This window comes from Boeremia exigua, assembly GCF_020726555.1.
Source record: "Boeremia exigua strain MPI-SDFR-AT-0100 chromosome Unknown C7974scaffold_6, whole genome shotgun sequence".
Lineage (NCBI taxonomy): Eukaryota > Fungi > Ascomycota > Dothideomycetes > Pleosporales > Didymellaceae > Boeremia > Boeremia exigua.
The window spans coordinates 1963596-1989343 of NW_025763523.1; the positions used below are offsets into that span (position 1 = coordinate 1963596).

Sequence of the window (25748 nt, forward strand, 5' to 3'; positions counted from 1 at the left end):
GCCAATAACCCGGTCAGATAGATGGACTAGGATGTCACCAGCTTCCTAAGCTAACGCTGACAAGAAGGTCCGCATCTAGTACAAAGGCAGGCTATCGTCCCCAGTAGCGTTCTTGCATCAAACATCAACTCAACCTTGCCTCCAGGCCTCCAACGAGAACTTGTCTGATTACACATCCCGGCCCAATGGCTCTAGAACGTGCAGATTTTGTGGGCCTCATGTGGCTCACAACGCCCTTTCTGCTCCTATTGGGCTCTCGCATACGCCAGCAGCTCCGATGGCTCCTTCTGGTTCCATTTCTGATCCTTTGCCTCGCCGTCGTTTTATCCGTTCCTTACGGCACTGATACGGCGAAAAACTACACTTTCGGAACAGGTTAGACTACATGCTCAATTCTATTCATCACAGACGCTAACAATGCCACTTTGCAGTCCTCTACGTTGGCTTGACAAACTTCAACCTGCTCGTTCTAGAAGATCCATACGTGGAGCATGTACGCACCAGAGTGAATGGTGATGGAGAGAAGATTCGTCCAGCCTTCTACTCGCTTCCGTCGTTAGAGCAAGTCCGATGGTGTTTCAGTAATGCTTTTTCGACTCGAGGAATTGGCTGGAGCTGGGGCACTGCACGTCTTCCGCCAGCTCCTCCAGCAGGCTTTTCCAAGACGTCCTTCTTGAAGATGTCACTGCGGAGGATCCTGAAGCAATATCTCATTCATGACATTGCAGGTGCACTTCTTCAAAGGTTGACCGACGGAGGACAAACGAGCGTACTCGACCTCGGTTTCTCCCTTCGAAGTTTGGCCACCGCATGCTGGTGGGCGTCAACCATCGCGCCAATGGACATTGTATACCATATCGTGTGTATGATCGGTGTCACATCTGGACTCTTCTGGAACGTTGTTGAAGAGGTCCATCCGCTGAAAGGGGCGTGGGCAACATGCTACACGCTGAGCAACTTTTGGAATCGCACATGGCACCAGAACTTCCGCAGAGCACTTCAAACCCCGAGCCGCTATATTGCAAGGCACGTCGTACGTGCCCCTAAGGGATCTCTGATGAGTCGCCAGGTCCAGTCTCATAGCGCTTTTGCTATCTCTGGAGTCTACCATTGGGCAGCTGCAAAGCTTGCCGTTCCATCGGAGGGTTTTCAACAAACAGCCCTTTTCTTTGCGGTCATGCCAGCGATCATGTTCCTGGAAGACCAAGTTATCTCTGCCGCTCAACAACAGCTTGGATGGAAGAGTCAACAATGGCGTTACTTCGGATTTCTATGGACTTTTTTCGTCATGACTTCGCTAGGTGCGGGTTTCGTGGACGACTGCGTCAGACATGATCTCGTTACTTCATTCCCAGCTCTTCCACTTTCTCCTACACGTACCGCTTTGAACCTGTGGAGCAGGTAGTAGAGTGTTTTTAGGATCTCTGGAGATTTCTTCATTTTGCCTGTCTTGGGAGACCAGCACTTGAACTCGATAGTGACTTAGTTAATCTTGTGGCCTCCGGGTACCAATGCAGAGAAAACGCCCTCTGCGTCATAAACTTTTTGAACTCGCTTCAAGAACTTGATGTTCTCGTCCCCATAGCTGCCAACAGGATCCTGTTCTTTTGCCGCGTAGTTCATGTACTTGAAGGGATGATACAGGCCTCTCTCCTTGGCAGCTGAGACGGACTGATCAAACACGGACTTGATACCAGCGATGACCTTCTCATCATCGGATTCATGAGACCATTCCCATCCGAAAGAACAGACTGATGCACGATTAGCCAGGACCATTGGAGTGGAATTATGCAATACTTACGGATCAAAGGCGCCTTGTCATCATGGAGACCCATCATGTTTTCGCCACGATCGGCTGAGGCTTTCAAGATGTTCTTGGTTATTGGTTGGATTCCCAACATGGGTGCAAATAGCTTGTCCTCCTTCAGTCCATTGTCTAGCGCCTTCTGGACTTGTTCCACGAACGCGTGCGCCATGAGCGCCAACAGTCCTTCGTCGGCGGTGAAGGTTGCTGTTGTGAACCGACTCCGCTTACCGGGAGGTTCTGCGTTGTTCAGCTCCTCTGCGAAGTCCATCAATGAACTCACTCTCGCCGTGCTGGCAATCTTCGGTGAGCCAAAGACCTCCACATCGTCTTTGAACTGGGTGAAGATGGCAGGTTCAACCCTTCCTAGCGTGTCATACTGCCCTACGGCCCAAGCAAAGTGACCCTGCATGAAGCCCAAGCCAGCAAACAGTGACGTGTATGGATCGGACGGAGCGTCGTGTGCGAACTTGACAAAGCCGCGTGTGACGGCAGAAGTCACTGATGGCAGCAGCGGCCACACATGCAGTCCTCCCCAAATTGGCCCCTGCTGGAATGTGTCAAGATCGAAACGAGTGACAACGCCAAAGTTGTTTCCACCACCGCGCAGAGCGCGATAGAGGTCCGGGTTTGATGTTTTGGAGGCGGTTGCTAGAGTGCCATTTGCAAGGACCACCTGTGAGTATATTAGCATGCATCTCACACTCAGAATGAGGTTGTTACCTCGTAGCTGCGAATATTGTCACACCCCCAGCCGTGACGGCCGGAGAAGTGGCTCAGTCCACCACCTAGTAGTAGTCCACCAACACCAACTGAAGTGAGTCGGCCGCCTATAACGGTGTTGTTTGATTTTTCCAGCTCCTTGTACACATCGCCCCAGATTGCGCCTGCGCCGACCCGGACTAAGCTTTCACTTTCGTCGAATTCGACACTGTTCAAGCCCGCCATATTGACGGTGATGCCACCATCGCTGTTGCTGGCACCTGGAATATCTGATTTGCCCCCACCGCGAACAGCGAAGGGGCAACCAGTCCTGCGCGAGACCGATATGACGGCTGCCACATCTCTGGGAGATTGAATGTGGACAAGACACGCTGGCTGGATAGACTGCTGCTGCTGCGCCCAAAAGAGAGATTTCACAGAATCTCCGTCTGTGACCGTGGGGTTCTGTTTGAAATCAGACACGTAACTGCCAGTCAGCTCGACTGAGACTGCGTCAGAGAGAAGGATGCACTGCATGTGTTAGACGATGTGCTCTAGTTACTAAATATCTTCTTCAACATACGGCGTCATGACAAGATCCATAGTCTGCTGTTATGACTTTGCTGTTGGCAATGGCAGCGTGGATGGCACACAGCCCGAGCAGAGTTGCTGATTGCCGCATTTTCGTGTATCTGACAACGACGAACAAGAATCCCAAGAATTCAGCTTCGAAATGGTGCGGAAATAAAACAGCCTCAATTGTACAACATGTTAGGCCACCCAACGGCCCGTGAAAAGAAACTAGGCAACACTAGGCAGGGTCCGTCCCGCTGTGTTGATACAAGCACGAGCATGCCTATGCACTGACCCAGTTTAGTGCGAGATATACCCACTCCGTACGCTAGACTCCACAAGATGCAGCCACGGGGATCCTGCTTGTGGGAGCGAGGGAACACAGGCAGGGTACGCGGCAGTCTCCACAGCACAAAACCGCCGAGTCTAGGTTCAGTACAACAAGAGATAACAATATAAGATTCGTCTTCCGTCTGTGCTAGCCGAACAGCAAGGCCCCCAGCTGATTACGCGCTAGTGTTCACCTCGCCGATTCTCCCAATTCCCTTTACGCTGAGCTTCGCGAGACACAGGCGGAGCATTGGGTTCGCCTCGCCCGTCTGCTGCTCGAGCCGGTCAATCTCCACTTCCAGATCGCGTTCCATATCCGTCAGGCAAGCAATCGTCTTCTCAAATGCCCCACTTTTCTTCAGGCAAGCCGTCAAATGCTGCTTGCTCTCTCTCGACAAAGGACTCGCGTTGACAGTGGCCACCGTGGGGCGCTGTCTGAATACGCCTAGGAAGTGTCCGCGGTATTCGGGAAAATTTTCCAAGCAGTATACGACGGGATACGAGAACTTGCCTTCGTCTAGATCTTCACAGAGACCCTTTTGTGACGTGTAATCCTGGAAGTTCATGTAGTCGTCTCGTATCTGGAAGAAGCGGCCGAAAAGTAGCGTCAGTGTGTGAAAGTCCAATTGCGGTGTGACTTGGCTCTCTGCTTGCATGATCCGCAGCAGCATGCGAAACATGCCGCCGGTTTTGTGGTCGACCATGTTGACGTACTCGACCTCGCTTGGACATGAGAGGTTGTGCTTCCAGTACAGATCCCAGCTCTGGCCCAGATACAGGCCCTCGAGTTCTTCGAGGACCGCAGTAAGGGCAGCCGGGCTCAGATTCTGTGCGACTTCCTGCACAGCTCGCACGAACATGAAGTTTGCGCTGTTGATTGATTGAGCCTGACCAAACAGGATGTGCGTTGATGGATGACCTCTTCGGAGCGGGGAGTTGTCCTCGAGGTCGTCGAGAATAAGTGACGCGTTGTGCAGCGAGTTGATCACTGAATTGATTGCCTTGAGTTTTCCGGATGGCACGTGAAGCCATGTGTTGAGAGCTTCGATCAGTGTGCTACGGACGCCTTTCGAAGGCATACTCGAGACGTATTTTGAGGGTGCCTCCAGGGCCAGTTCAGATGGCTTATAATAAGGGTAGCTGGACACCTCAGACAGTTCGGACCCGTCGTCGCTGGACTTCGATTCCAAGGCGCGCGAGTCTTTTCTTTTCTTTAGTGGAGCCTCCTGCTTGCTGACCACAGTATCATGCGTAAGCTTTCTTTTGACACCGTTGCAGTTGGTTGAGCTTGCGTTCTTCCACGCATTCTGTCTTGGGCAAGCCGAGCACCAGTAATGATTTCCGGAAACAGCCAGCCCAGCGCAGTCGATCCAGCGTTTCAATTTTAATGAGATATTAGGATGGGTCTTGTAGAGCTCATCACGGCGCTCACAAAAGTCGCGCTCACTCTGGATGATTTTGCGTTTGACCGCATCTTTTGCTTCGTCGATTGAGAGTCCTTTCGTTCTCATGAACAAGTCGACAGCACTAACAATCCTCTTCGACTGTCCAGACTGGAGTTCCCTGTACTCTCGTTCCCAGCTGAAGTAGTCATTGGCCAACAAGAGCCCTTCGGTGGCTGCATCAATGATAGGCTGCACAAGTGCTTCCTCTGCTTCTGAAATGGACATCCCAAGGCTGAACTGGAGCATTGGCCAGAAGACCCTGATGGAGTAAGCATATATCTGCGACGTATATGACTGGGACTCTTACAGCATTCCACCGTTGTCACTGCGATACTTCAAGTACTCTTCCATGGTTTGCGCTTCCTTGTCGCTGTTCCTCTCGCTGATAGCGAGCCAGACGTCGCGGAACGCAGCAAGCATCTTCAGACCCAGTTCACGGTCAAGACTGATGCATTCAAGCATACACTGCGAGACAAGCTTCTTAGTCTTCATCGCCTTCGAATCTGGTGTGACACTGCCGACATCGTCAGGATTCAGGGCAGCGTAAAGATCGCCATTCTCGGCTTGCGCATCTTCAATGCTCAGGCCCTCGCCACCATCTGAATGTTTGTTAGAAACGTGAACAATATGAGGAAGACGAACATACCATCATGAATCAATCCTAGGTCGGACAAGTACGCCAGAACACCCAGTCTCTCGGGGATGGCTTCAGGATAAATCAAAGATGACCAGTTGCCCACTGGCGAGAAGGAGAAGTAGGTGTGCTGTTCCCGGCCATCTCCCATCTCCCTAGCCCAGTCCTTTACAAACTGACGGCTAGCTGCATCAGCTAAATCATCTCGAAGATGGAGACGGATAGGGAGTGTTGTGAAGCATCCAGTCTGTCGGGACTCCTCAGAGGGGATCAATTTCGACTGAAATGAGAGCGGCCCCATTGTATGATGTGTTTCTGGTTGGAAAATGATCAAAATGGAGAGTACAAGTATACTAGTCGTCTCGACTTCCTGCTATAAGTAAGACCTAAATGCAGCATTTGTACGTATTCTGCTCGGGCGTATTGGTACGTGATCCTCAATTCACCTGGATGTGATTAGCTCATCCAACCCCGATCTTCCCTGACCACTATCTAGCTGGAGAGCTATCAAGTCGGGGGAAGTCCCTGTTCTGTCGTGTTAATTGTGGGAACTATGTCGGCGACTTGAGGTCGGGCTGTTTGCAAAGCGCTTCCTTCTGCAGGGCATGCCTCCGCGGCTACCGACCCACTTTTGTCTTCTACTGTGCATTGTACGAAGCAAGTAGCTGCGACCTGCTAGTGTTATCACATGGAAATGTGTACTGTGCGCTATTTACCAATGATTGCCATTTATCCGCCAACAAGCTATTGTCTTCTAAAACGTGCCTTTGTGCACTATTTTTCAGGCGCGCTACTAACAGTCCCGTCTTGCCAGACCCTTGCTTTGAAGTCGTTCACACTGTGATCTATCCGAAAGACAATACCCCTGGATACCGAGCGATTTCTTTCCTTGACAATTGATTCTATCATCAGATAAGAGATGTAAAATCCGTGATATCTATCATGCGAATGTCGTTGGTAGAATGTCAGCCGCTGACGCGTAGTCAGGCGTCCAGGGTCTAATGTTCCTACATACGCCCCACCCGCTGATCCTGGTATTCCCACGCTAATGTCAAGCTACTGTTTTGCGGAAGGAGCAAGGTGGTTTAGCGTATCTGTCTAGCCGAATGCGGTAAATAGGATCCAGCACCATAACCAATTTCAACCTAGAATCATCCGTGGTCTGCGCCACCAACGGGCGGCTCGAACGATTATGCGGCTTCAACTTCATGGGGCTCCCGTCGGGGACTACAGGAGGGGATTTGATGACCCGAGACAGGGACTCTAGCTTGCATGTAACAGTCTCGACCAGCCGTGCAGGATCTCGGGGGTTCTTGGACATAGTGTTGACCGAAGTGGGTTTGTGGACGATACTGTCGTTGCAGGCTTCAGCTTCGAGGCTACTATGAGGCGGACTTGAGTCTGGGCGGCCTTTCAATTTTCCTGTCACACAACAAACTGTTCCTCGAACTGTAGTTGGAACTCAGTCTGCACACCGATACCATCATGGCAGTGACTTCCTTCTTACAGCAGTTGGACAAGGGCCCGGCGATTGTTGCAGTGGCAACGGTTGTATGTCCTTTCACTCCCATGCTGATTCGTCACGTGAACTGACAAGTTTACCCTTGCAGACTCTCCTCGTTCTAACATCGATTGTGATCTATGGATGCTACTTACATCCACTTGCTCACATTCCGGGTCCTTTTCTGGCCAAGTTTTCTCCAGTGAGTCTTTGGATCATGCTTAATCACTCCTGTTCTGACCAGGAAAGATATGGGGTATGAGAGCGCTCTACCGCATGAGATTCAATTCAGAACTCCAAGCTCTTCATGGAAAATATGGCAAGAACACCCAAGCCTTGTGTCGCAGCCCAGCTAATTACAGACAGGGCCTGCCGTACGAGTTGCACCAAACGAAGTGTCCTTTGCGACGTTTGAAGCAGAAACAGCGATATATGCAAAGCAAGAGGATGGTCGTTTCTCCAAGGCTGGAACGTTCTTGACGCTGTTCTCAGATCTCGTCTTGAACGCCCCCACACTCATCACAATTCCGGAGCCAGCGCTCCACAAGAAATTGCACAAGGTGATCCAACAGGCCTTCACCCCCCAAGCCCTCGCAAGCCAAGAGCCGATCCAGAAACTGCACATTGAACAGGCGTTTCCTGATTTCGATGAGACTGCTGCAAAGGGCATCGAGATAGATCTAGCCGACAGATTGGAGACCATGTTTTGGGAGATCATTGGCGACCTTGCTTTTGGTGAGCCACTGATGGCGGGAAAACGACGTAAGTTACACAACACCGTGAAGTTGATAGTAAGCTAACCCGTGCAAAGCAACTTACGAACATCTGAAACAGCTAGGTAAAGGATCAATGCCCATGGTAGAGGCCTTGAGCTTCATGCTTGTCCTGCCTGGCGTGGCTCCTGCGCTCGAGACGGCCAGAAGTCTTCTCTCGGCGATGCCGATTCCCTCTCAGCTTTCAAAGCTTGTGCCATCTAAGAAACTACGCGAGTGAGTACTTTGTAGATCGATTGGTGCCGATGTTCTGACGTGTTTCTAGTTGCATCGACAGGCAGGATGGCCGAGAAGATTTCATCTCGGCTATCATGGGGAGTGAAAAGCAAGGCTTGACACTCGATGCAGATGCTTTCTTCAGCAATGCCATGGGTTTGACGTTAGTAGTTCCCTTTTCTATTCGATTGAGCCTTACTAATAGCGGCAAGACTCGCTGGGTATCAGACTACAGCTACGACACTGGCATCCACATTCTACCATGTTCTGCGCTATCCAGACACTTACACTGCTCTGTGTGCGGAAATACGCTCTGCCTTCACCACTGAAACCGACATCACCGGCGAACGGCTCGCAAGACTACCGTTCCTGAACGCGTGCATCCGCGAGACTCTGCGCTTGCTTCCACCCGCAAACGGTAAAACAGCTCAGCGCACCGCCCCCTCATGTAACATCGCAGGAACATATATACCCGCAGGTACCATCGTCTCGGCAGACCTGTACTCGATCCAGCGGTCGCCAAAGTACTTTGTCGACCCTGCTAACTTCCGACCCGAGCGATGGCTTGATGGCGCCGAGCAGAACGGGTTCGAAGAAGACAACAGGTCTGCCAGTCGTCCTTTCTTGATTGGAAGTAGGGCGTGCATTGGGAGGCACATGGCGCAGCAGAGCATACGGCTGATCATGGCGAAGTTGCTGTGGAGGTACGATTTCGAGCTGTTGGATCGTGATGGATTTATCTGGGAGCGGGATGCGGGCAGCAGTCTCATTTACACTGACTACAAACTTATGGTGCGTGTAAAGAAGATCTGAGGAGACGGGAAAGTAGTTTGAGCTATCTGAAGTTGAACTCATGCACTGTAGCTCCGTTTTCACAGCTGATTCCCCTGTGGAATTCTCCCAATCGGTATCTATTACACTATCTATACCGAAAATCAACAACCATGCTCCTCTTCATATGAAAAGAGCTGTTAACTACACGAGCAGAATATCTCTGTCTTCTAGGCCCATCCCGTCTACCTCTCCACCCATCAGACCGTGTACGTACGCGTATCCGATCAACGTGTAGGCCTCATTGGATCGACCAGGTACCCTACGTAGTACGTGTGGTGTGTTCAGCCCGTGGAAGACACAAACTTTGTCGCCTGCAACAACTCCTTCGCTCGTGAAGCCAATTGACCCGCAGGCAGTGCGAAACAGCCGCCGTTCTGTCAGAGTCATCTCGATGTTCGTTAAAAACTGCCCAGTATTTAAGTTCAGATCTCGGATCCGCGCTCGAGCTACTATCGCCCAGTCAAATGGAAGACGAACATCTTTTAGCTGGGCATTGGACACAGAAGATCTGTACGTCTTCTTCCATTGGCGACCAAACTTTCCCAGAGCTTCATGGAAGTCACTGTACGCTTGGCGAGCCTCAGTTTCTTGTTGCTTGTCGAATCGGGGCCCAAGTAAGGTTTGCCAGTAGTAATCGTCTCGCTTAGAAGGTAGCTTCAGTGTTGCTTTGATCTGTCTTTGTACATTACGCCTTCCTGAGCACAACTCGTATGCTTGTTTCTCCCACTCGAAGAGCGATGCTATCCTCTCGTCGCCTCCTTCGGCCATGGATGGAATTTTGGCGTGAACAGCATCAATACTGTAGACTGTTGTTCCTCTTATAATGAGATCTCCGTGGCTCTGCCCGCGTGCGACATAAGGTGCTCGGCTGCTAGCATTGTATGGCTTGTAGCGACCCCACTCAAACTGATCGAAATGCGTACCACCAGGTCCCATTACATGCCCGTGATGTAAGTCGGGTACCCACGAAGGGAGGTTGGGTATGTTCTTTCTGGCAGTGGCAGCTTGGAGCCAATCCCAAACCAACCCATCAACATTGTTGCGAAACGCCAAGAGAAGCAGTGCGGCAGTAAAGCTTGTGTAGAGCTCCGATACATCTCTGATCGCGAATAGATCCACTCCAAGTACTTCGTACTGCCTGGGACTGAGCAGTCCCAGTATCCCGAACACGCGATCTTGCGGTAAGAGACAATCCTGGAACATACTCGTAAACCTCAAAATTTCCAGTAGAGAATCTGCAAATTGCTGCACTTCTGTTCCATTTGACACATGAGTTTGATGGAGAAACTCCATTGCCAAGTGTCTGACAGTAAGCATGCTCACGGACTGCATTGCCGCTCTCATGAATTCATCGCCGTTTGAGCCAGCCAGGACGGGAGATAACACGTAAAGGAAGACCATAGACTGTATCAGCTCTTGTGTTATTACATGTTTGCCATAGAGAAAGCTTGCCCGCTTCGCAAGCGAATACTCTTGGATGACCTACACTCGTTGGAACTATCGATTGCCTAGTAGGTGCTTCAGAACCTTCAGTGTCTTGGGATCAATCCTTTCCAACGCAGGGAAATGTGGATTGTTCTTCAAGTTAGTTTCGTATTGCATATCAGGAGATTCCCACATAAAGCGTGATGCATAGACGATAGTGGGAAGCAACTCAATCGCTTGATCAACTGAGTCTGGATCCTCTGGGGGTTCAAGACAAACCCAGACCATTGCTGCTTCACGGTAGATGCGGTTCATAGAAGCAAGCTGAACGAGCTTTTCTTCGTGGTCGCCTTGATTGATACACAAAGCATCAATCCAGATCGGTCGAAGCGGCGTCGCAGTCATTGTCTCGTGTCCGGATGCCTTTTCCCACATCCAGTTATCCTCGGCGTCTCCAGTACTGTGAATAGACGAATAATTCACTCTATTATTAAAAGACGCTTCATTCTGATTATCGCGACCGGCCGAGTCGTCTTCACTGGCATAGGAGATCGTCCCGTTCATGTCTTGATTATGATCAGTAGGATCATGACTTCTCTCCTCTTCGTTCTTGACCGATACCCATCTCGGTCGATACGTGTTGCGTCGCGCAATGTTTGGCAGTGCCGTAAACAAATTGCGATGGACGTGGTGTCTCCGACCGTTCAAAGTGATGGGGAACGTTTCATCTTGTGCGCCCCACGTGTAGGAAAGAGCCTCAAACTCCAATTCATCGTCCAAAGTGACCACTTGCAATGTCCACGACAGGCCATCTTCGTCGTCTGTCGGCATCAACAGCCTGATCTGGCTCGGCAGTAAAGGTTCGTAAACGAAGGGCGGCAGGTCGCGATTGTCGCGTTGCGACATTTTGAAACTACTCCGGCGTGCTTTTGAGACTGGCTGTCGGTACTGCGGATGTTGCAGGAGAGGTGCGGGGCTGAAGGATTACGACGAGGCTGAGCAGAGAAGGTCACGTGGAAGGCTGACATGCAGCGGTAATATCCCAACAGATGAGCGTGGCCTGACGGCCTTCTACATGCAAAAGAACCGTATCACTGACTAGAGCCTCACAGATCACTATAGATGTATTGCATCGGAGGAAGTAGATTGCCCTCCCCACACCAACTTGCCTTTGGTCTCCCTAGACTACTTAGAAGGACGTAAGTCTTTAAAGTCAAAATTCTTTACAACTCCAGCAACAGCAACACCGTAATTGTCGGCGCTAACGTCTGAGACATCCAAATCGATCTTCGACTCCTCTCCAGTAGTGTTGATGAACCCAGTAAGAGCTGAGCCGTAGCTTGTAGCTTTGACCCCTTTGATCTTGTGCTGTGCTCGAGTCTGTGAAAGAGCTTCCTCGCACATTTTGGCAAAGTTCTGATTAGCAGCCTGTTGCTGCCTAAGCTCGTGAAGAAGCTCACTTCTGCTTTGATGAGCTTCTTCCACTTGCGGCAACGCAGCTACTACTTCGTTGTCGAGGACTTGCTGGATGTTGAGCTGTATCTCCCTTGTTTCGTCGGTTGTTCGGACAATTTGCTGCCGGGTCGTAGCTTCATGCGTAAGGAGCATCATCTCCTTCATTTCTTGCATCAAGTACTCCTGACGGGTTGCTGTGAAGCTAGAATATGTCAGAGCAGAACAAGCAGAATCGCGTGGGATAGGCGTCTCATACACTCCGACTGTAGCAAGGGCCATGCTGAGGGTACCTTTGCAGTCGCCCAATTGTCCTCTAAACGTCTTGATCCGTTCAAGCCCGAACAATCCGATTTTCCATCGGTCGACCCAGAACATCTTGTCTTGTGTGGAGTGTTTTGTCCAGGACTCGATCTGTAATCTAAATGTCTGGCATGCTCTTGCGCAGTTTTCGACTGCATGTTTGACAGGCTCGCTGAGCACAATCTGTGAAGCGTCGTCTTGGGCAGCTTTTCCTAGATCATGCAAAACCGGCTGAAGTATGCGAAGATCGGTACTGACAGCTCCGATTGTTTCGGGGGCATCTTTAATGTTGTCGATGGTTTTGACGAGAAACTGGACGCTTTGGACGGCTGCGGTAGTGATGCTAAGAACAGAGGCAGTGATGCTGACACCTTCCATCGTAACGGTTGGAGGGATGAATTGATCAGCAGTAATATCCAGTAGTGCAAAGACGGTAGCTATCAATTATGTATCACATTCAGCTAAGCTGCAGTCGGACAGTGATGAGAGGTTGTAGCCAATCAGCGAATGCATTGTAGCGCTGCGGCTTGTGACAGCCTTGCGAGATAAGGTCACATGCATACTGGGCTGAGCTCTGCTTATGTTGTAGAGGAAGACCGTTGAGACAGCAGCACAAACACAACCACGGACATTTCATCAGTGCAGTGACGTTGGTGACTCTACATACTGCAGGTACATGATGGCTAGCGGGTCTCTGCCCCACTTTCTTTCGATCCAGGAGACGTCCGCAACCAATGGAGGCCAGGGCTTCGCTGGGATCAACCTCGGAACCGTAAACTATGCTGGAAGCAATGCAACAACATCTGGTAAAGTCCCCTGAGTTACTTTCGTCTGCCTGCAGACAACTGACATTGCTTTCTTGCAGGCCTGACCGCAGCGGCCATCAAATGTCGTCAAGACCTCTTCCTCACCGATCCTGATCACGAGCGAGAGAAAGTGATCAGCGCGAAAGGCGACAGAGTCGCCGGGACTTGCGAATGGATTACACAAGACAAAAGCTACCGCCTCTGGCTCCAGGGCGATGGCGATGGCAATAGTGGTAAGGAGATCCGCCTGCTGTGGATCTCAGGCGGGCCGGGGAAGGGCAAGACAATGATGTCTGTTTTTCTGACACAAGAGCTGCAGAGGCACACAGAACGCATAGAAGGTGCAAATCTGATATTTTTCTTCTGCAGCGCCGAGGATGAGAGGCGCAACACAGCTGAAGCAATGCTGCGCGGACTGGTGCACCAGATTTTCGTCAAGCGGCCGCAGCTGATCAAACACGCGCTGCCATACTTTGAAACGCCGGAAAGAACAAAGCAGACGCTGTCGTCTCCTGAGGTGTTGTGGATCATCTTCAGCAAGCTTGTCGTAGATGTCGAACTTGGGACGATGTTCTGTGTAATTGACGGCCTTGACGAGTGCACAGAAATCACACTACAAATGCTGTTACCGCGGATAGTCAGCCTGCTCGCTGATGGAACTCAGTCGTCCAGCAAGGGTTCATTCAAGCTTACAATCGTCAGCCGAGACATGCTTGGCCTGCAAGGATGCACTAGAATAAGACTAGACCCCGACAACGACGAGAGCGTGGATGACGACATCAAGCTATTCGTGTCTGCCCGAGTTGTTGAGCTGTCGAGGATCGAAGGGTTCAGTGAAGAATTTCGAGCATTTGTGCAGACAGAGCTCCTCCGCCGCGCTGGAGGTACATTCTTGTGGGTGGGCTTCGCGATGCACGAGCTGTCGCAGAAGCAGACATGCAGTCAGATCTTGGAGGCGCTCAACGATTTGCCGAGTGGTCTTCCAGCGATATACGGCCGCATGCTGCTACGGATCCCGGCCAAGCGAAGGGATATGAGCCGGGCGATTCTGCGGTGGGTAGCACTGGCTGTTCGCCCTCTGCGGCTGCGAGAGCTAGCAGCTGCAGTGGGCATTCAGGCTTCATCACCTCGACTAACGGTAAAGCAAGCAGCCCGCGACGCTGTCATATTGTGTGGACCTCTGCTTAGAGTGCAAGAGCAAAAACTCAGTCTCGTTCATCAGTCGGCGCGAGACTACTTGGTTCGCAAAGTGGTTGACAACGATGCAGTGCTAGAATCATTTCGCTTTGAGGCTGAGAACGCACACCTTGGGCTGGCACAACACTGTATTGCGTACATGGCACAAAGCCCACTGCAGTATGGACACATCAGTTCATACCCCAAGCCGAATATCCAGAAATCCCCACTTCTAGAATATGCAGTGCACAACTGGTTCGAGCACGCAAAACGCTGTCCCACATTGTCGGCAAAACTCTTTGGCCATCACGAATTTTTTTGGAAGGAAGAGTGTTCTTTGCGCCAGCACTGGTGGAACTCCTACCCAGAACACAGGGAGCCAGAGATGCCGGTGCTACATATGGCGTGCTATTTTGGGATCATACAGTGGGTAGAAGTGGTGCTTGCGAAGAGCAGTTGGGAAACTCGCCGCTGGCGTATGAACGAAAGAAATCGCTTTGGGGAAACCGCACTGCACATGGCAAGTGGCTCGGGACGTGAGGCGATAGTGCGACTGTTACTGGTTAAAGGAGCAGACCCTGAAGCAAAAGCTGCATGTGGGACGTCAGCTTTACACATAGCAATAGCGAAACAGGAATATGAGGTGGCGCGGCTGCTGTTAGACAAAGGAGTAGACGTCAAGGCAAAAGATAGTGGTGGGAGCACAGCGCTACACATAGCGGTAACGAGAGGTAATAAGGCAGTAGTACAGCAACTAGTAGGTCTTGGAGCAGACCTAGAGGCAAGGGACGATGAGGGGGAAACAGTGTTACACTCAGCAGCATGCGGACAAACTGAGGAAGTAGTGCAGCTGCTAGTAGATCTTGGAGCAGACCTAGAGGCAAGAGACAATAAGGGGAACACAATGCTACACTCAGCAGTAAGGGGAGGGAATAAGGCAGTAGTAGGGCTGATATTAGACGCTGGAGCAGACCTTAAGGTGCAGAACAACAACGGGGCCACAGCCCTACATGTAGCAGCTTCATCTCCGTGGGGTAGAGATGAAGTAGTGCAGATGCTTTTAGAAAGAGGGGCAAACATTCAGGCAAAGAACAACGACGGGAACACGGCGCTACATATGGCAGCAGAAGCTGAAAACGCAAACAAGATGTGTATAGTGCAGCTGCTGTCAGATGCCGGAGCAGACCTCAAGGCGAAGAACAACAACGGGGACACAGCCCTACATTTAGCAATTTCAGATCTGTGGGATGGAGAGGAAGTAGTGAAGCTGCTGTTAGACGCCGGAGCAGACCTCAAGGCGAAGAACAACAATGGGGACACAGCCCTACATCTAGCAGCTTCAGATTGGTGGATTGGAGGGGGATTAGTGCAGCTACTGTTAGACGCTGGAGCTGACTTCAAGGCGAAGAACAACAACGGGGACACAGCCCTACATCTGACAGCTTCAGCTCGGTGGATTAGTAAGGAAACAGTGCAGTTGGTGTTAGACGTTGAAGCAGACCTCAAGGCGAAGAACAACAACAGGGACACAGCGCTACATCTATCAGCTTCAGATCGGTGGGTTAAGAAGGATGCAGTGCAGCTACTGTTAGACGCTGGAGCAGACCTCGAGGCGAAGAACAACAGGAGAGAAACTGCACTACAAGTGGCGGTTCGGGTGAAGAACGACGCAGCAGTGCAGCTGCTTTTGGAGAGAGGAGCCAAGGTACAGAAGTTGTTGAAGCGGAAGAGGCCTCGGGATTGAAGCAGGATTGACAGGGTGGAATGAAGCATGAATTCAAGGAGTCTATATGCAGACGCGAATGCCACAATGCCACAATGCTGCCACCAGACTGCTAAAAACGATATGCGGAGACTCCAAACTCACAGCGCAGACCTCAGACTCAAAACGCGCTATGCTCAATGCTCAAACCATCACTGCCCAAACCATCAATGCTCAAACACCACTGCTCATTGCCCACCACACACCTATCTCCCCCCCACCGCACTCGCCCTCGCACTCGTCCCCGCGCTCCCCACCCCCTCACTCCCCTCCTCCTCCGTTAGCCTCTCCAAATCCACCCTTCTTAACGCCTCCTCCACACCCCCCACAAAATGCCCCTCACCACCACACATCTCCACAACCCCACTCGCCTCCAGCAACCTCCAAACCTGACTGCCCCTGGGCGGCACGCGGCAGAAAAACACTCTTACGCCGCGCGCCCGATACCCAGCCACGATCTCACTCAGCACCTGCGCGCCGGCGCCGTCGAGCGATGTGACGCCGTGCACGTCGAAGATGACGTTTTGGTTGTGTTCTCTGCGGCGGATGCGGGGCAGCGCGGGGTGGGCTGCGGCAGTGCCGTGGTCCTCCAGCCTACTCAGCCTCGACCGTAAGTTGCCTGTGTTGGCGAATGTCAGGGGCTCCGGGATCTTGACGATCAGGCAGCCGGCGACGAATTCGAGCGCGTCGGGGGCGAGTTCGGCGTTTGCGAAGTGCGAGGTTGTGCCGGGCACGCGGCCGAGGATCTGGATGCGTGGGCGCACGGAGTGTTTTATCAGGCGCAGGATCGAGAGGCCAATGCCGACGCCGATGCCGCGCTTCAGGTCCCACACGATGGTTATCCCGAAAATCAGGCCCATGAGCGCGAGTTCGGACCAGCCGCGGATGCGCAGGAAGAACTTGATGTCGTGGGGGGCTTCCTCGACGAGCGAGTAGGCGACGACGGAGACCATGGCGCACAGGACGCCTTTGGGGAGGAAGTAGAAGTAGGGGAGCAGGAAGAGCGTGGAGAGGATGGTGATGATAGACAGGAAGATGTTGGACATGGGGGTCAGGCCGCCGGTGCTGGCGTTGACTTTGCTGCGGCCGTAGCCGCCGAAGGCCGGGAGCGCCATGAAGAGGCCGCCGGTCATGTTGGCGGTGCCGAGGGCGATGAGCTCGCGGTTGGCGCTGAGCGGCAGCTGGACGCCGTCTTTCTGCGTGTCGCCGGCGCCGAGCGATTTGGCGGCGACGCTGGACTCGAAGAAGCCGAGCAGCGCGATGATGAGGCCCGTGTTGACGGCGTCACCGGCGTATTTGAGGTGCGATGTGTCGAAGGGGAAGTGCACGGAGAAGAGCGCGCCGCTGGAGTTGACGTCGCCGAGGACCGCGAGGCCGTGCTGGTCGAGGCGGTAGTGCCAGGTCAGGATGGCCGAGAAGACGACGACGAGGAAGCGGTCTGGGATGTATGCGACGCTGGGGTAGCGTGGCTGGAGGCGCTTCTTGAACTCGCTGTGGCAGTTAGTAAAGATGTCGATGAAGTGTTTGACGCATCGATGTAGTGTTTGACGTACCGAAAGAACATGATGATGAAAAAGGCAGCGAACGACATGGCGCAGGTGAGCTTGTGCGCGCGGTGGATATTCTTGACGAGAAAGACTAGCTTGTCCAGCGAGCTGCCGTGGGCGACATGTTTCGCCGCAAGACGCGCCAGACCGGTCTCGGGAATCAGCTGGTCGATGAAGATGACAACACCAATCGCGCTGATGAAGCCGCGCAGGAACGGACGGCTCAGCACGTTGTCGAGGAAGCCCAGGCGGAAGATGCCAGCAACGAAGATGAAGCCGCCGGCCATGCACGTGACAATACCCGCAATCTCAGCATTCAAACGGCCGTCGCCCTCCCCGGACGCGCCCTTGGAGATGTTCTCGCGCACAATCTCGCCGACCAGCAGCGAACCAGGGGCCTCTGGTCCGACAATCATCTGCGGACACGTGCCCAGAATACCATAAATCAGCGGGTTGATGGCGAAGCTGTACAGGCCGTGGACGGGCGGCAGGTGGGCCAGGTTGGAGGCGTACGACAGGGCCATGGGGATGTAGAACGAGGCCATGGTGATGGCAGCGATGAGGTCGCCCTTGAGGTAGCGCCACTTGTACTGGCGCGTCCAGCTGAGCACGGGGATGTAGTACTGCAGGTACATCCAGCGCTGGCTCTTGATGCCGTGGCGCTCGGCGAGCCAGCGCGTGGTGCTCATGTTCTTCCTGTCGCCGCTGTTTACAACGCCATCTGCAAAGGCGTCGCCCAGCAGCGCGCGCGTGGGGTCCGAGGGGTCCTCCTCGCCGGCAGCGGTGCGCGTGATGCCGGGAAAGGCGCCGCCGAAGCTGCTGTCCGAGTGCACGCTGCCGGCGAAGCTGCCGTAGTTGCGGGCGACGCCCGGACGGGCCCAGTCGTCGCGCAGGGCGGCGTCGAGCAGCCGCGAGCGCGCATTCGGCTCGCTGATGTCGACCTCGACGATGCCGTCGTGCGGCGGGGCGGGGGCGAAGTCTGTCTGCGCCGAGCCGGCCTCTGCAGCGACATCTACATCGTCGGCGTAGTACGACTTGCGGCGCGGGCGGTGCATGGCCTCCTCGGGGCTGCTCGAGCGGTCCGAGGGCGCGTGGGCCTGGCGCAGCTGCGAGGGCGTGGCGGGCACATGGGCGTGGCGAATGCTGCCGGTCGAGGAGTCGCGCGAGTGGCCCTTGGAGGCGTCGTCGATCTTGGGCGGCATGTTGTGGTTGTTGTTGTCGTCGTCACCTTGCTTCTTGAGCACCTCTTGGATTAAGTGCCGTCTTGATTCAGCACTGCCTATGATTCAGCGCCGTCTATGATTCGCACCGTCTTCGCTTCAGCCGTTCAACCGGGCAAGCAAGTGTCACGGCGGGGCGCTCATCCCGTCACGAGCGCGGTGCGGCTTTAAACGTCGCGATTTTCGAATCCTAGCCTCACGCCTCTCCCGTCCGACGTCGTCAGTCCAGGGCACGTGCCGCAAGGCCCCACCCCGGCGGCGAGGCGGGGGCGGATTGGTCTGTTTGCGAGCATCGACGCGAATCACCGCCCATGTTGGCCGCGCTGCTGAGTAACGGGCTTGGTGCGCAGCGTCACTGGGCATGCCCTGCAGTAGTGGCAGTAGCGCGGGGTCGGAGTGCAGCGCGGCGCTCAAAAATCTGGCGGGAGTCATCGTCATTGGCATTCCGCCCGACTCCAGTCACTCCGACCACGCGTTATAACCTCGCCCGCGCCCAATTGACCCGCACGCCGTTGACCCTCATACGATTGACCCTCACACGACTGACCAGCACCCAATCCCCCATCATGTCGTTCCCCACCCTGCATGCCCGCGCCGAGGCCAAGCCGTTCGAGCACCGCTCGTGCCTGACGCCGACGACGACCAAGAAGCTGATTGACGCCGGCTACACGGTCAACGTCGAGCGCAGCCCCACCGATCCCGACTACGAGCGCATCTTCAAGGACGCCGAGTTCGAGGCCGCCGGCGCCACGCTGGTGCCCGAGGGCTCGTGGACCAAGGCCCCGCGCGACCACATCATCATCGGCCTCAAGGAGCTGCCCGAGGAGGACTGGCCGCTGGAGCACACCATGGTGCACTTTGCCCACTGCTACAAGCAGCAGGGCGGCTGGGACACGGTGCTGGCCCGCTTCCCGCGCGGCGGCGGCGTGCTGTACGATCTGGAGTTTCTGCAGGACGACACCGGCAGGCGTGTTGCTGCCTTTGGCTACCACGCTGGCTTTGCTGGCGCCGCGCTGGCCGTGAAGGTACGAACCTGTTCGTCGACATAGTAAACGCCACGCTAATATATCCAGACCTGGGCCTGGCAGCTCACCCACCCCAACGGCGAGCCCCTGCCCGGCATCGCCACCTTTACCGACGGCCGCGGCTACTACAACACCGAGAGCGACCTGATCGCACAGCTCAAGGAAGACGTCGCCGCGGGCGAGAAGATCGCCGGCCGCAAGCCCACCAGCCTGGTCCTGGGCGCGCTGGGCCGCTGTGGCTCGGGCGCCGTCGACCTGCTTGAAAAGGTCGGCTGCAGCGCGATCAAGAAATGGGATCTTGCAGAGACGCGCTCGCGCCCCGGCCCATACCCCGAGATCGTCGAGTCCGACATCTTCGTCAACTGCATCTATCTGTCCGACCCGATCCCGCCGTTCGTCGACGCGGCGAGCCTGCGCGCGCCCGGCCGCGCGCTCAGCGTCGTCTGCGATGTGTCCTGCGACACGACGAACCCGCACAACCCCATCCCCATCTACAACATCAACACGACGTTCGACAAGCCGACGGTCGGCGTCGAGGTCGAGGGCGACGGGCCCCGGCTGAGCGTGATCTCGATTGATCACTTGCCATCGGCGCTGCCAAGGGAGAGCAGCGAGGCGTTTAGCGATGCGCTGCTGCCGAGTCTGATGGCGTTGAAGGATAAGGAGAGTACGCCGGTGTGGCAGCGCGCCGAGAAGCTGTTCAGGGAGAAGGTTGGGACGCTGCCGGGCGGCGTGCCGAAGGTCGAGGTGTAGATGCAGGACTCGTAGGGGTTGCTGATCTGTAGTGAAAATAGTGAGGACGCATAGAGTACCGCGCCTGAATGAATTACGCTGTAAAGCCATTAATATTCTGTGAGGTGCATTCGCTTCGAGGAACCCACCTCACCCACATCAGCCATTGTGGATCGCATGGCGGAGATTCTGAGGCAGCACCTCCCAAGCACACAATTGACTGTCTGCAAAGCAGACTCTACAATCCAATAGCCTATCAATCGTCCACTGTTCAGACGCCCTAAGAAAGTGCCCTTGCAGGGTTGTCAGCATCTCCTCGTCGCTGTGTAAATACTGGTCACGTGCATCCACAGTTCACGCCCCGTAACCAGCAAGCAACACTCAACACGCTTCGAGGCTGAGCAAAACAGTGATACGCAGCAGGCAACGCACGAGTGGCACGAACGCTCACGTGCCGGAGAGGCAGGGACAGCCTAAGTAATGGATATCAGGGCTGAGTCGCAGTCAACAGCACGCCGCTCTCCATCTCCCAACCCTACTACGTCCTCCCACTCCCAAACCAACCACTCCCAAAACAACCTCCTCAGAAACCGCGTCAGCCCACACCTAGTCCCTCATCCCCTCCACCCCTCGGTCGCGCGTACCAACCTATCAGCCCACCCCCCAAACACCGCACACCAAACAACGTCTCCATCACGCTCCACAGTCCTCCTCCTGCGCAGATCCTGATTTCCTCAGCGGCGCGCTGATTCGCCGCCGCCGGTGGGCGCACAGACGCCGTTTGGTCGTTTAGTCGATCTTACATTTCGTTTACAGTTCGTTTACTTTCGTTTCGCGCGCGCTGATTCGGCGGGATTGCTTACGTTCGGCGGCTAGCGCCGACGGTAGCGGGGCGACTATCGATTGCCCCTGAGCCTTGCGCTGGTGCTTGTACACAACGTATGTACCCTGTACAGTACCTGGGAGCTGGCTGAGGCTCTTTGCGGGCTTGGCGTGGCGCAACGTGACGGGTGGTTATAGTAGACGGCGTGTTTGTGATGGGGGGAGGTGGGTCGAGGGGGATGGGGGTTCGGTGGTATTTGGGTCTGCTCGTGTTTACTACACGCAGTGTGCTGTGTACATTGCTGAGACTGGACGCGGATGGACGCGAGATGGCAGGGCATGGCAGATGCAGCAACATGTCGAACCAGTCGGTGCTGTCGTCGCAGCAAACACGTTTACGCCACAGAGCTTGACCAGCTGAGCGCCCACTCAGCGCTCGCGCGACCGAGATTAGAGATGTGGGTATCGATAATCGATAGACGGCACAAACGGGACGCACGGGTCTAGCTCCCAGGGGCAGACAGCGCCAATTAGCTAGGTATTGTACTACCCGCCTGGGTCTGCAGCAGCAGATGGGGCTGGTGCAGACAGGGCTGTGGCCCCTTAACCGCGTGCGGCGAGGAATGTGCTATGTAGAGTCTGGTACCACGTTACGCCGGGGGTGTGCTCTGTGCTCGTTCACGGTTGTTTGTGTGTTGCTTTGCTTCGTTTCTACGTGCTGGAGGTACTGACGGTGTCTGGATTGCAAGTTACGGACCACAGTCGCTCTCTAATCGCTCGTTGTCGCTCATTACACTCGTTGTCGCTCGTTACAGGCTCGTCACACATACCACGCTCATTCACTCACGCTCGTTGTACTCGCACTCATTACGCCCACGCTCGCTATCACGCCTGCGCTCACGCTCACGCCTACTCACGCATTCCACCGAGAAGCGCGTCGCGTTTCTCATCCGGCACCACGGCGTCCACGTCGATCCTCCCGCGGCCGCAGGCCCTCAACTCGTTCCGCCGCCCGTCGATACTGCAGGCGTTCGACCTGCCTGCAATCCGCACGACGTCGCCGCCGCTGGACCGCACGACGCTGCCGTCCATCAGCCCGGAGCTCGTGGGGCGCGACATCTCGCGGCCGTCGAGCAGCTCGACCGTGGCCTCGCTCCGGCCGGGCAGCAATGCCGTGCAGCTGCCGGCGCTGTCGACGCTGGCGCCACTGGCGTCGCCCATGTTCGACGACGACGCGCGCAGAGACTCGAGGATGTCGCCAGGGTACGTGCGCACGTGGTACGAGGCGCCCGCCGTAGGGCCGGCTTATCGCAGGCTTGGCGTCTCCTGCTTTTCCTCCCACTGACACGCACAGCAAACCCTCGAATGGCCTCAGCATGACCTACGCGACCGCCGCGCCCGCTACTGCTGGCGGACAGAGCAACTCGCCGGTACGTTTGTGTTTCTGCGGCGTGCACGCGTCGGGGTGCACAATCTGCTTATCCTTATCGACAATCGATAGCATCACTCTGCTAACGCTCCCAGCCTGTCTGCCAGAACTGCGCTACGAGCACCACGCCGCTCTGGCGCCGCGACGAGTCGGGCGCCGTGCTGTGCAACGCCTGCGGCCTGTTTCTGAAGCTGCACGGCCGCCCGCGCCCCATCTCGCTCAAGACGGATGTCATCAAGAGCCGCAACCGCGTCAAGACGGGCGGCCCGGGGCGCAAGAAGGTGAGCACTCCCTGCGTTTGAGTCTTGAAGCACCTGTTCATAATCTAACTACCCGGCAGGGCATCAACGGCCTCGCTGCCGCCCACCCCGACGCCGACGGCCAGCTCGGGCTCGCCCAGCACCGCCGCGCCTCGGGCAAGATCTCATCGGGCCTGTCCGACCGCTCGCAGTCGCCCATCTCGCGCACCGGCACCCCCAACTTCGCGCACCCCTCCAACATCGCGCCGCAGCACATGTTCGAGCAGGCGCTGAGCAGCGACGCCGTCTTCCACCACGGCTTCGGCCTGCGCCAGCCCTCGCCAGGTTCCGTGTCGTCACTCACCGGCGCGCACCTCGAGCCGCCGCTCTCGTACGACTCGCTCGCGGCCCAGAACACGGCCCTCAAGACCCGCGTCTCCGAGATGGAGCTCATCAACGACCTCTTCCGCAACCGCGTCAGCGAGCTCGAGACCAGCGAGGCCCAGGCGCGCGCCACCGAGCAGGCTCTGCGCGCCGAGCTCGACGCCACCCAGCAGCGCGAGCAGGCGCTCAAGCGCCGCATCGAGGAGATCGAGGAGGACAGCCCGCGCCACAAGAAGATGAAGATGAGCGATCTGGTCGACGAGAGCCGCGCCGGCTCGCCCATCAGCGCCATGGTCGAGTAGCGGCTGAGCGCCGCAAACACACACAAGACGCTACGCAAGACGCATTCGCAATTCGCAATATGCAATATGCAATATGCTCCCCCACGAAACCCGTCCTGGGTCATGATGACCCCTAATGTCTGAATACCAATTTTTTCTTCTTTGCCCGCCGCGTGCGGGTGTTCTGTATCTAAGTTTGCTTTTTGCGCGTTTGATACCAGGCTGCGGTGTGCTGTGCCGTGCTATGCTGGGCTGGGGCTGCGTGCTGCGTGGGGTGCGCGGCTGCGTAATGGGTGGCGGTGCCGGGTGCCAGGTGCCTGGTGCCGGGTCGGGTGCCGGGTCGGGTGCTGGGTGCTGGGTTATGGGAAGGGGTGTAGGGAATGGGTTATGGGATGGGAAGCTGGGTTATGGGATAGGGGGCACTGGGTCACGGAAACTGACTGGGTCCCATGGGGTTAAAAAGTTGGTGCTGTGCTTCGGACAGATGAATTGATGAGATTTCTGAAGTGGTGAGCTGGTGCGTGTATGTTGTGTGAGCTGTGCTTGTTGATGTGTCTGTGCAGGGGGTGTTGCTGTGTCTGTGCAGAGGGGGGGCGTCGATGTGTCCGTGGAGAGGCGGTGTTGTGGGCTCGCGGTGGGAGTTGACGTCGATGTCGATGTTGAGGTTGAGACAAGCATCGGGACCGAGAAGTGCCACTGTCGATGCCGATGTGAGAGAACGCTGACCCCATTCCTCGCCGTCCAACTCCCCCGGTGTGACTGCCCGGCTTTAGGGTCGTCTGTCGCTGCTCGAGTCTGTTTTTGACGCGTCGAATACACTGTAGTTTGAAGTTCGGAGTTCGAAGTTCGATGCCGCGCACAAGTGCGAGAGCGAGGGCTTGTCGGGTCGTGCATAGCACGCCGGCATATGGGTCACTGGATACTACAGACCAGGATGCGCTGCATGTGTGCAGGCCTTGCGTGTTGCGGAACAGCGGAACAGGACGCCTCCGTAGTCGTGTGTCTGGCAGTGTTCTGCGGGGCTTCTGGGGCAGCCGACGCCGGTCGGGTGGCGTTGCGAATAGCGAACACTGGATCCGCGGGCTTGGGGGGTCTGTCGTAGGACTCGTCCGCCTTGGGGTGTTCGTCTGCAGTGTTTTGCTGGGTGCCTCTCGGTTTCGTGCGCGGTTGTGGGGGATCCGGCGGCACTGTGGCGGGTGCGGGTGCGGGTGTGGGTGCGCGCGGCGGATCAGCGAGATCGTATGCTGCGACACTTGTCTTTCTCAGAGTGTTCCTTGGGAAGCTCGAGCTGAGTGCCTCCGAGCTTGGCGGGCTGGTCTGGGGCGTCCGTCGCTGGTGGGATGGTGGTTGGGGGATCGTATGCCAGAGCACTTGTCCGGGTTGGAGCGTCCGTTGGAGATATTTGATGAGCGCCTTTAGGCTGGATGTGGTAATCTGTTACTACTCTCTGTTTTATAGCATCCGGCGTCGTTCTTGGGGCTGGGGGTTGTTCCATCAGGCGCCTTTTCTGGGCGTACAGCGGATCCGGCAGATCGCTCGTGGGGATACTCGACCGCTTGGAGATGTTGCTGGTCGTTTCTTGGGGCACTTCGTTCTGGAACGCTCCGTCCTGGAACACTCCGTCCTACATCACTGCGGATCGTACGCCTAGCAGCGCCGTCGGCTGTTCCGTCAAGCGCCTGTGGGCTAGGCGGAAAGCGGATCCGGCAGATCGCTCCTGAGACACTCGCCCTGAACCATTGCGGATTTTTTGTCAAAGTACTTCCCACTATTAAGCGCTTCGGGTCGTATGTCAGAGCTTAGATTTCCTGCGGATTGCCTCAGCCCAGGCGTTCAGCGGATCCGCGATGCTACGCGGAACGCGCGTCGGGCATCCCATCCGCATTATGGCGGCATCAACGGACTGAAACGTCTCTAGATACCTCCGATGGGTATGAAAAGACTGAGCATATCACCCAGAGCACGTGTGAGGGCGTCCGCGTTCCTTCGGGTTCGCGTCTGTGGCGGTGAAGGGCATGCGGCTGAGTGGCTCCAGGCTGGCGAGATATCGTCGACCGAGACAAGTAAAGAAACACCTTTTCCGTCACCATGAGGTATTTCCCTACGGCTTTTGGGCCACGGGGCCTCGCCATCCTCCGAAAATACCGCTCCCCGTTCCGTGGGGTCACGGCTGATCCGACGCTTGCGTCATCCGATCCCGCCGCGTAAGACGCAGCCTCTCACTCAGACAGATCGCAAGGCAGATGCAGAGAAGCGGAATGCATCTCCTTCTCCCGGCCGTTCTCTCGGATTGCCGGAGCTCGAGTGTGTAGGTCTTTGGCGCATGGGACCGG

General features: G+C 55.4%; 11 protein-coding genes across 11 annotated transcripts; 6 read left to right on the plus strand and 5 right to left on the minus strand.

Annotated features, from left to right (window-relative positions):
- Window positions 1–12: 12 nt before the first annotated feature.
- On the plus strand, window positions 13–1405 carry C7974DRAFT_454524 (uncharacterized protein; the record flags this gene model as incomplete). Its single annotated transcript, XM_046145916.1, has 2 exons — window positions 13–375; window positions 432–1405. The coding sequence occupies exons 1-2, from the start codon at window positions 186–188 to the stop codon at window positions 1403–1405; spliced, it is 1164 nt and encodes a 387-aa protein (XP_045997439.1). The 5' UTR covers window positions 13–185.
- Window positions 1406–1464: 59 nt separating this feature from the next.
- C7974DRAFT_454528 (uncharacterized protein) lies at window positions 1465–3188 on the minus strand (the record flags this gene model as incomplete). Its single annotated transcript, XM_046145917.1, has 4 exons — window positions 1465–1751; window positions 1802–2480; window positions 2528–3037; window positions 3090–3188. 4 exons carry the CDS (start codon window positions 3186–3188, stop codon window positions 1483–1485), a joined length of 1557 nt encoding a protein of 518 aa, XP_045997440.1. The 3' UTR covers window positions 1465–1482.
- A 397-nt stretch (window positions 3189–3585) lies between these two features.
- C7974DRAFT_424674 (geranylgeranyl pyrophosphate synthase) lies at window positions 3586–5789 on the minus strand (the record flags this gene model as incomplete). Its single annotated transcript, XM_046144439.1, has 3 exons — window positions 3586–5113; window positions 5162–5453; window positions 5501–5789. The coding sequence occupies 3 exons, from the start codon at window positions 5787–5789 to the stop codon at window positions 3586–3588; spliced, it is 2109 nt and encodes a 702-aa protein (XP_045997441.1).
- Window positions 5790–6973: 1184 nt separating this feature from the next.
- Window positions 6974–8791, plus strand: C7974DRAFT_413449 (cytochrome P450; the record flags this gene model as incomplete). Its single annotated transcript, XM_046143731.1, has 7 exons — window positions 6974–7039; window positions 7099–7191; window positions 7239–7245; window positions 7356–7751; window positions 7801–7978; window positions 8028–8141; window positions 8191–8791. The coding sequence occupies 7 exons, from the start codon at window positions 6974–6976 to the stop codon at window positions 8789–8791; spliced, it is 1455 nt and encodes a 484-aa protein (XP_045997442.1).
- Window positions 8792–10309: 1518 nt separating this feature from the next.
- Window positions 10310–11143, minus strand: C7974DRAFT_413450 (uncharacterized protein; the record flags this gene model as incomplete). The annotated part of the gene is made up of 1 exon (XM_046143732.1): window positions 10310–11143. One exon carries the CDS (start codon window positions 11141–11143, stop codon window positions 10310–10312), a length of 834 nt encoding a protein of 277 aa, XP_045997443.1.
- A 125-nt stretch (window positions 11144–11268) lies between these two features.
- Window positions 11269–12415, minus strand: C7974DRAFT_394979 (uncharacterized protein; the record flags this gene model as incomplete). The annotated part of the gene is made up of 2 exons (XM_046141938.1): window positions 11949–12415; window positions 11269–11894 (listed from the first exon to the last, which is right to left on the minus strand). Coding segments are annotated over exons 1-2 (890 nt in total), but the record flags the coding sequence as incomplete, so codon positions are not given.
- Window positions 12416–12589: 174 nt separating this feature from the next.
- C7974DRAFT_454549 (NACHT and ankyrin domain protein) lies at window positions 12590–15718 on the plus strand (the record flags this gene model as incomplete). The annotated part of the gene is made up of 3 exons (XM_046145918.1): window positions 12590–12798; window positions 12858–13936; window positions 15122–15718. Exons 1-3 carry the CDS (start codon window positions 12669–12671, stop codon window positions 15716–15718), a joined length of 1806 nt encoding a protein of 601 aa, XP_045997445.1. The 5' UTR covers window positions 12590–12668.
- A 50-nt stretch (window positions 15719–15768) lies between these two features.
- C7974DRAFT_463590 (sulfate transporter family-domain-containing protein) lies at window positions 15769–18756 on the minus strand. The gene is made up of 2 exons (XM_046146238.1): window positions 17290–18756; window positions 15769–17227 (listed from the first exon to the last, which is right to left on the minus strand). Exons 1-2 carry the CDS (start codon window positions 18483–18485, stop codon window positions 15943–15945), a joined length of 2481 nt encoding a protein of 826 aa, XP_045997446.1. The 5' UTR covers window positions 18486–18756; the 3' UTR covers window positions 15769–15942.
- A 123-nt stretch (window positions 18757–18879) lies between these two features.
- C7974DRAFT_359596 (uncharacterized protein) lies at window positions 18880–20570 on the plus strand. Its single transcript, XM_046139665.1, has 2 exons — window positions 18880–19528; window positions 19577–20570. The coding sequence occupies exons 1-2, from the start codon at window positions 19070–19072 to the stop codon at window positions 20279–20281; spliced, it is 1164 nt and encodes a 387-aa protein (XP_045997447.1). The 5' UTR covers window positions 18880–19069; the 3' UTR covers window positions 20282–20570.
- Window positions 20571–22384: 1814 nt separating this feature from the next.
- Window positions 22385–23798, plus strand: C7974DRAFT_394990 (GATA type zinc finger protein Asd4). Its single transcript, XM_046141939.1, has 3 exons — window positions 22385–22512; window positions 22607–22792; window positions 22852–23798. The coding sequence occupies exons 1-3, from the start codon at window positions 22459–22461 to the stop codon at window positions 23434–23436; spliced, it is 825 nt and encodes a 274-aa protein (XP_045997448.1). The 5' UTR covers window positions 22385–22458; the 3' UTR covers window positions 23437–23798.
- On the plus strand, window positions 23799–24915 carry C7974DRAFT_394991 (uncharacterized protein). The gene has a single exon (XM_046141940.1). The coding sequence runs from the start codon at window positions 24265–24267 to the stop codon at window positions 24832–24834; it is 570 nt and encodes a 189-aa protein (XP_045997449.1). The 5' UTR covers window positions 23799–24264; the 3' UTR covers window positions 24835–24915.
- Window positions 24916–25748: the final 833 nt, after the last annotated feature.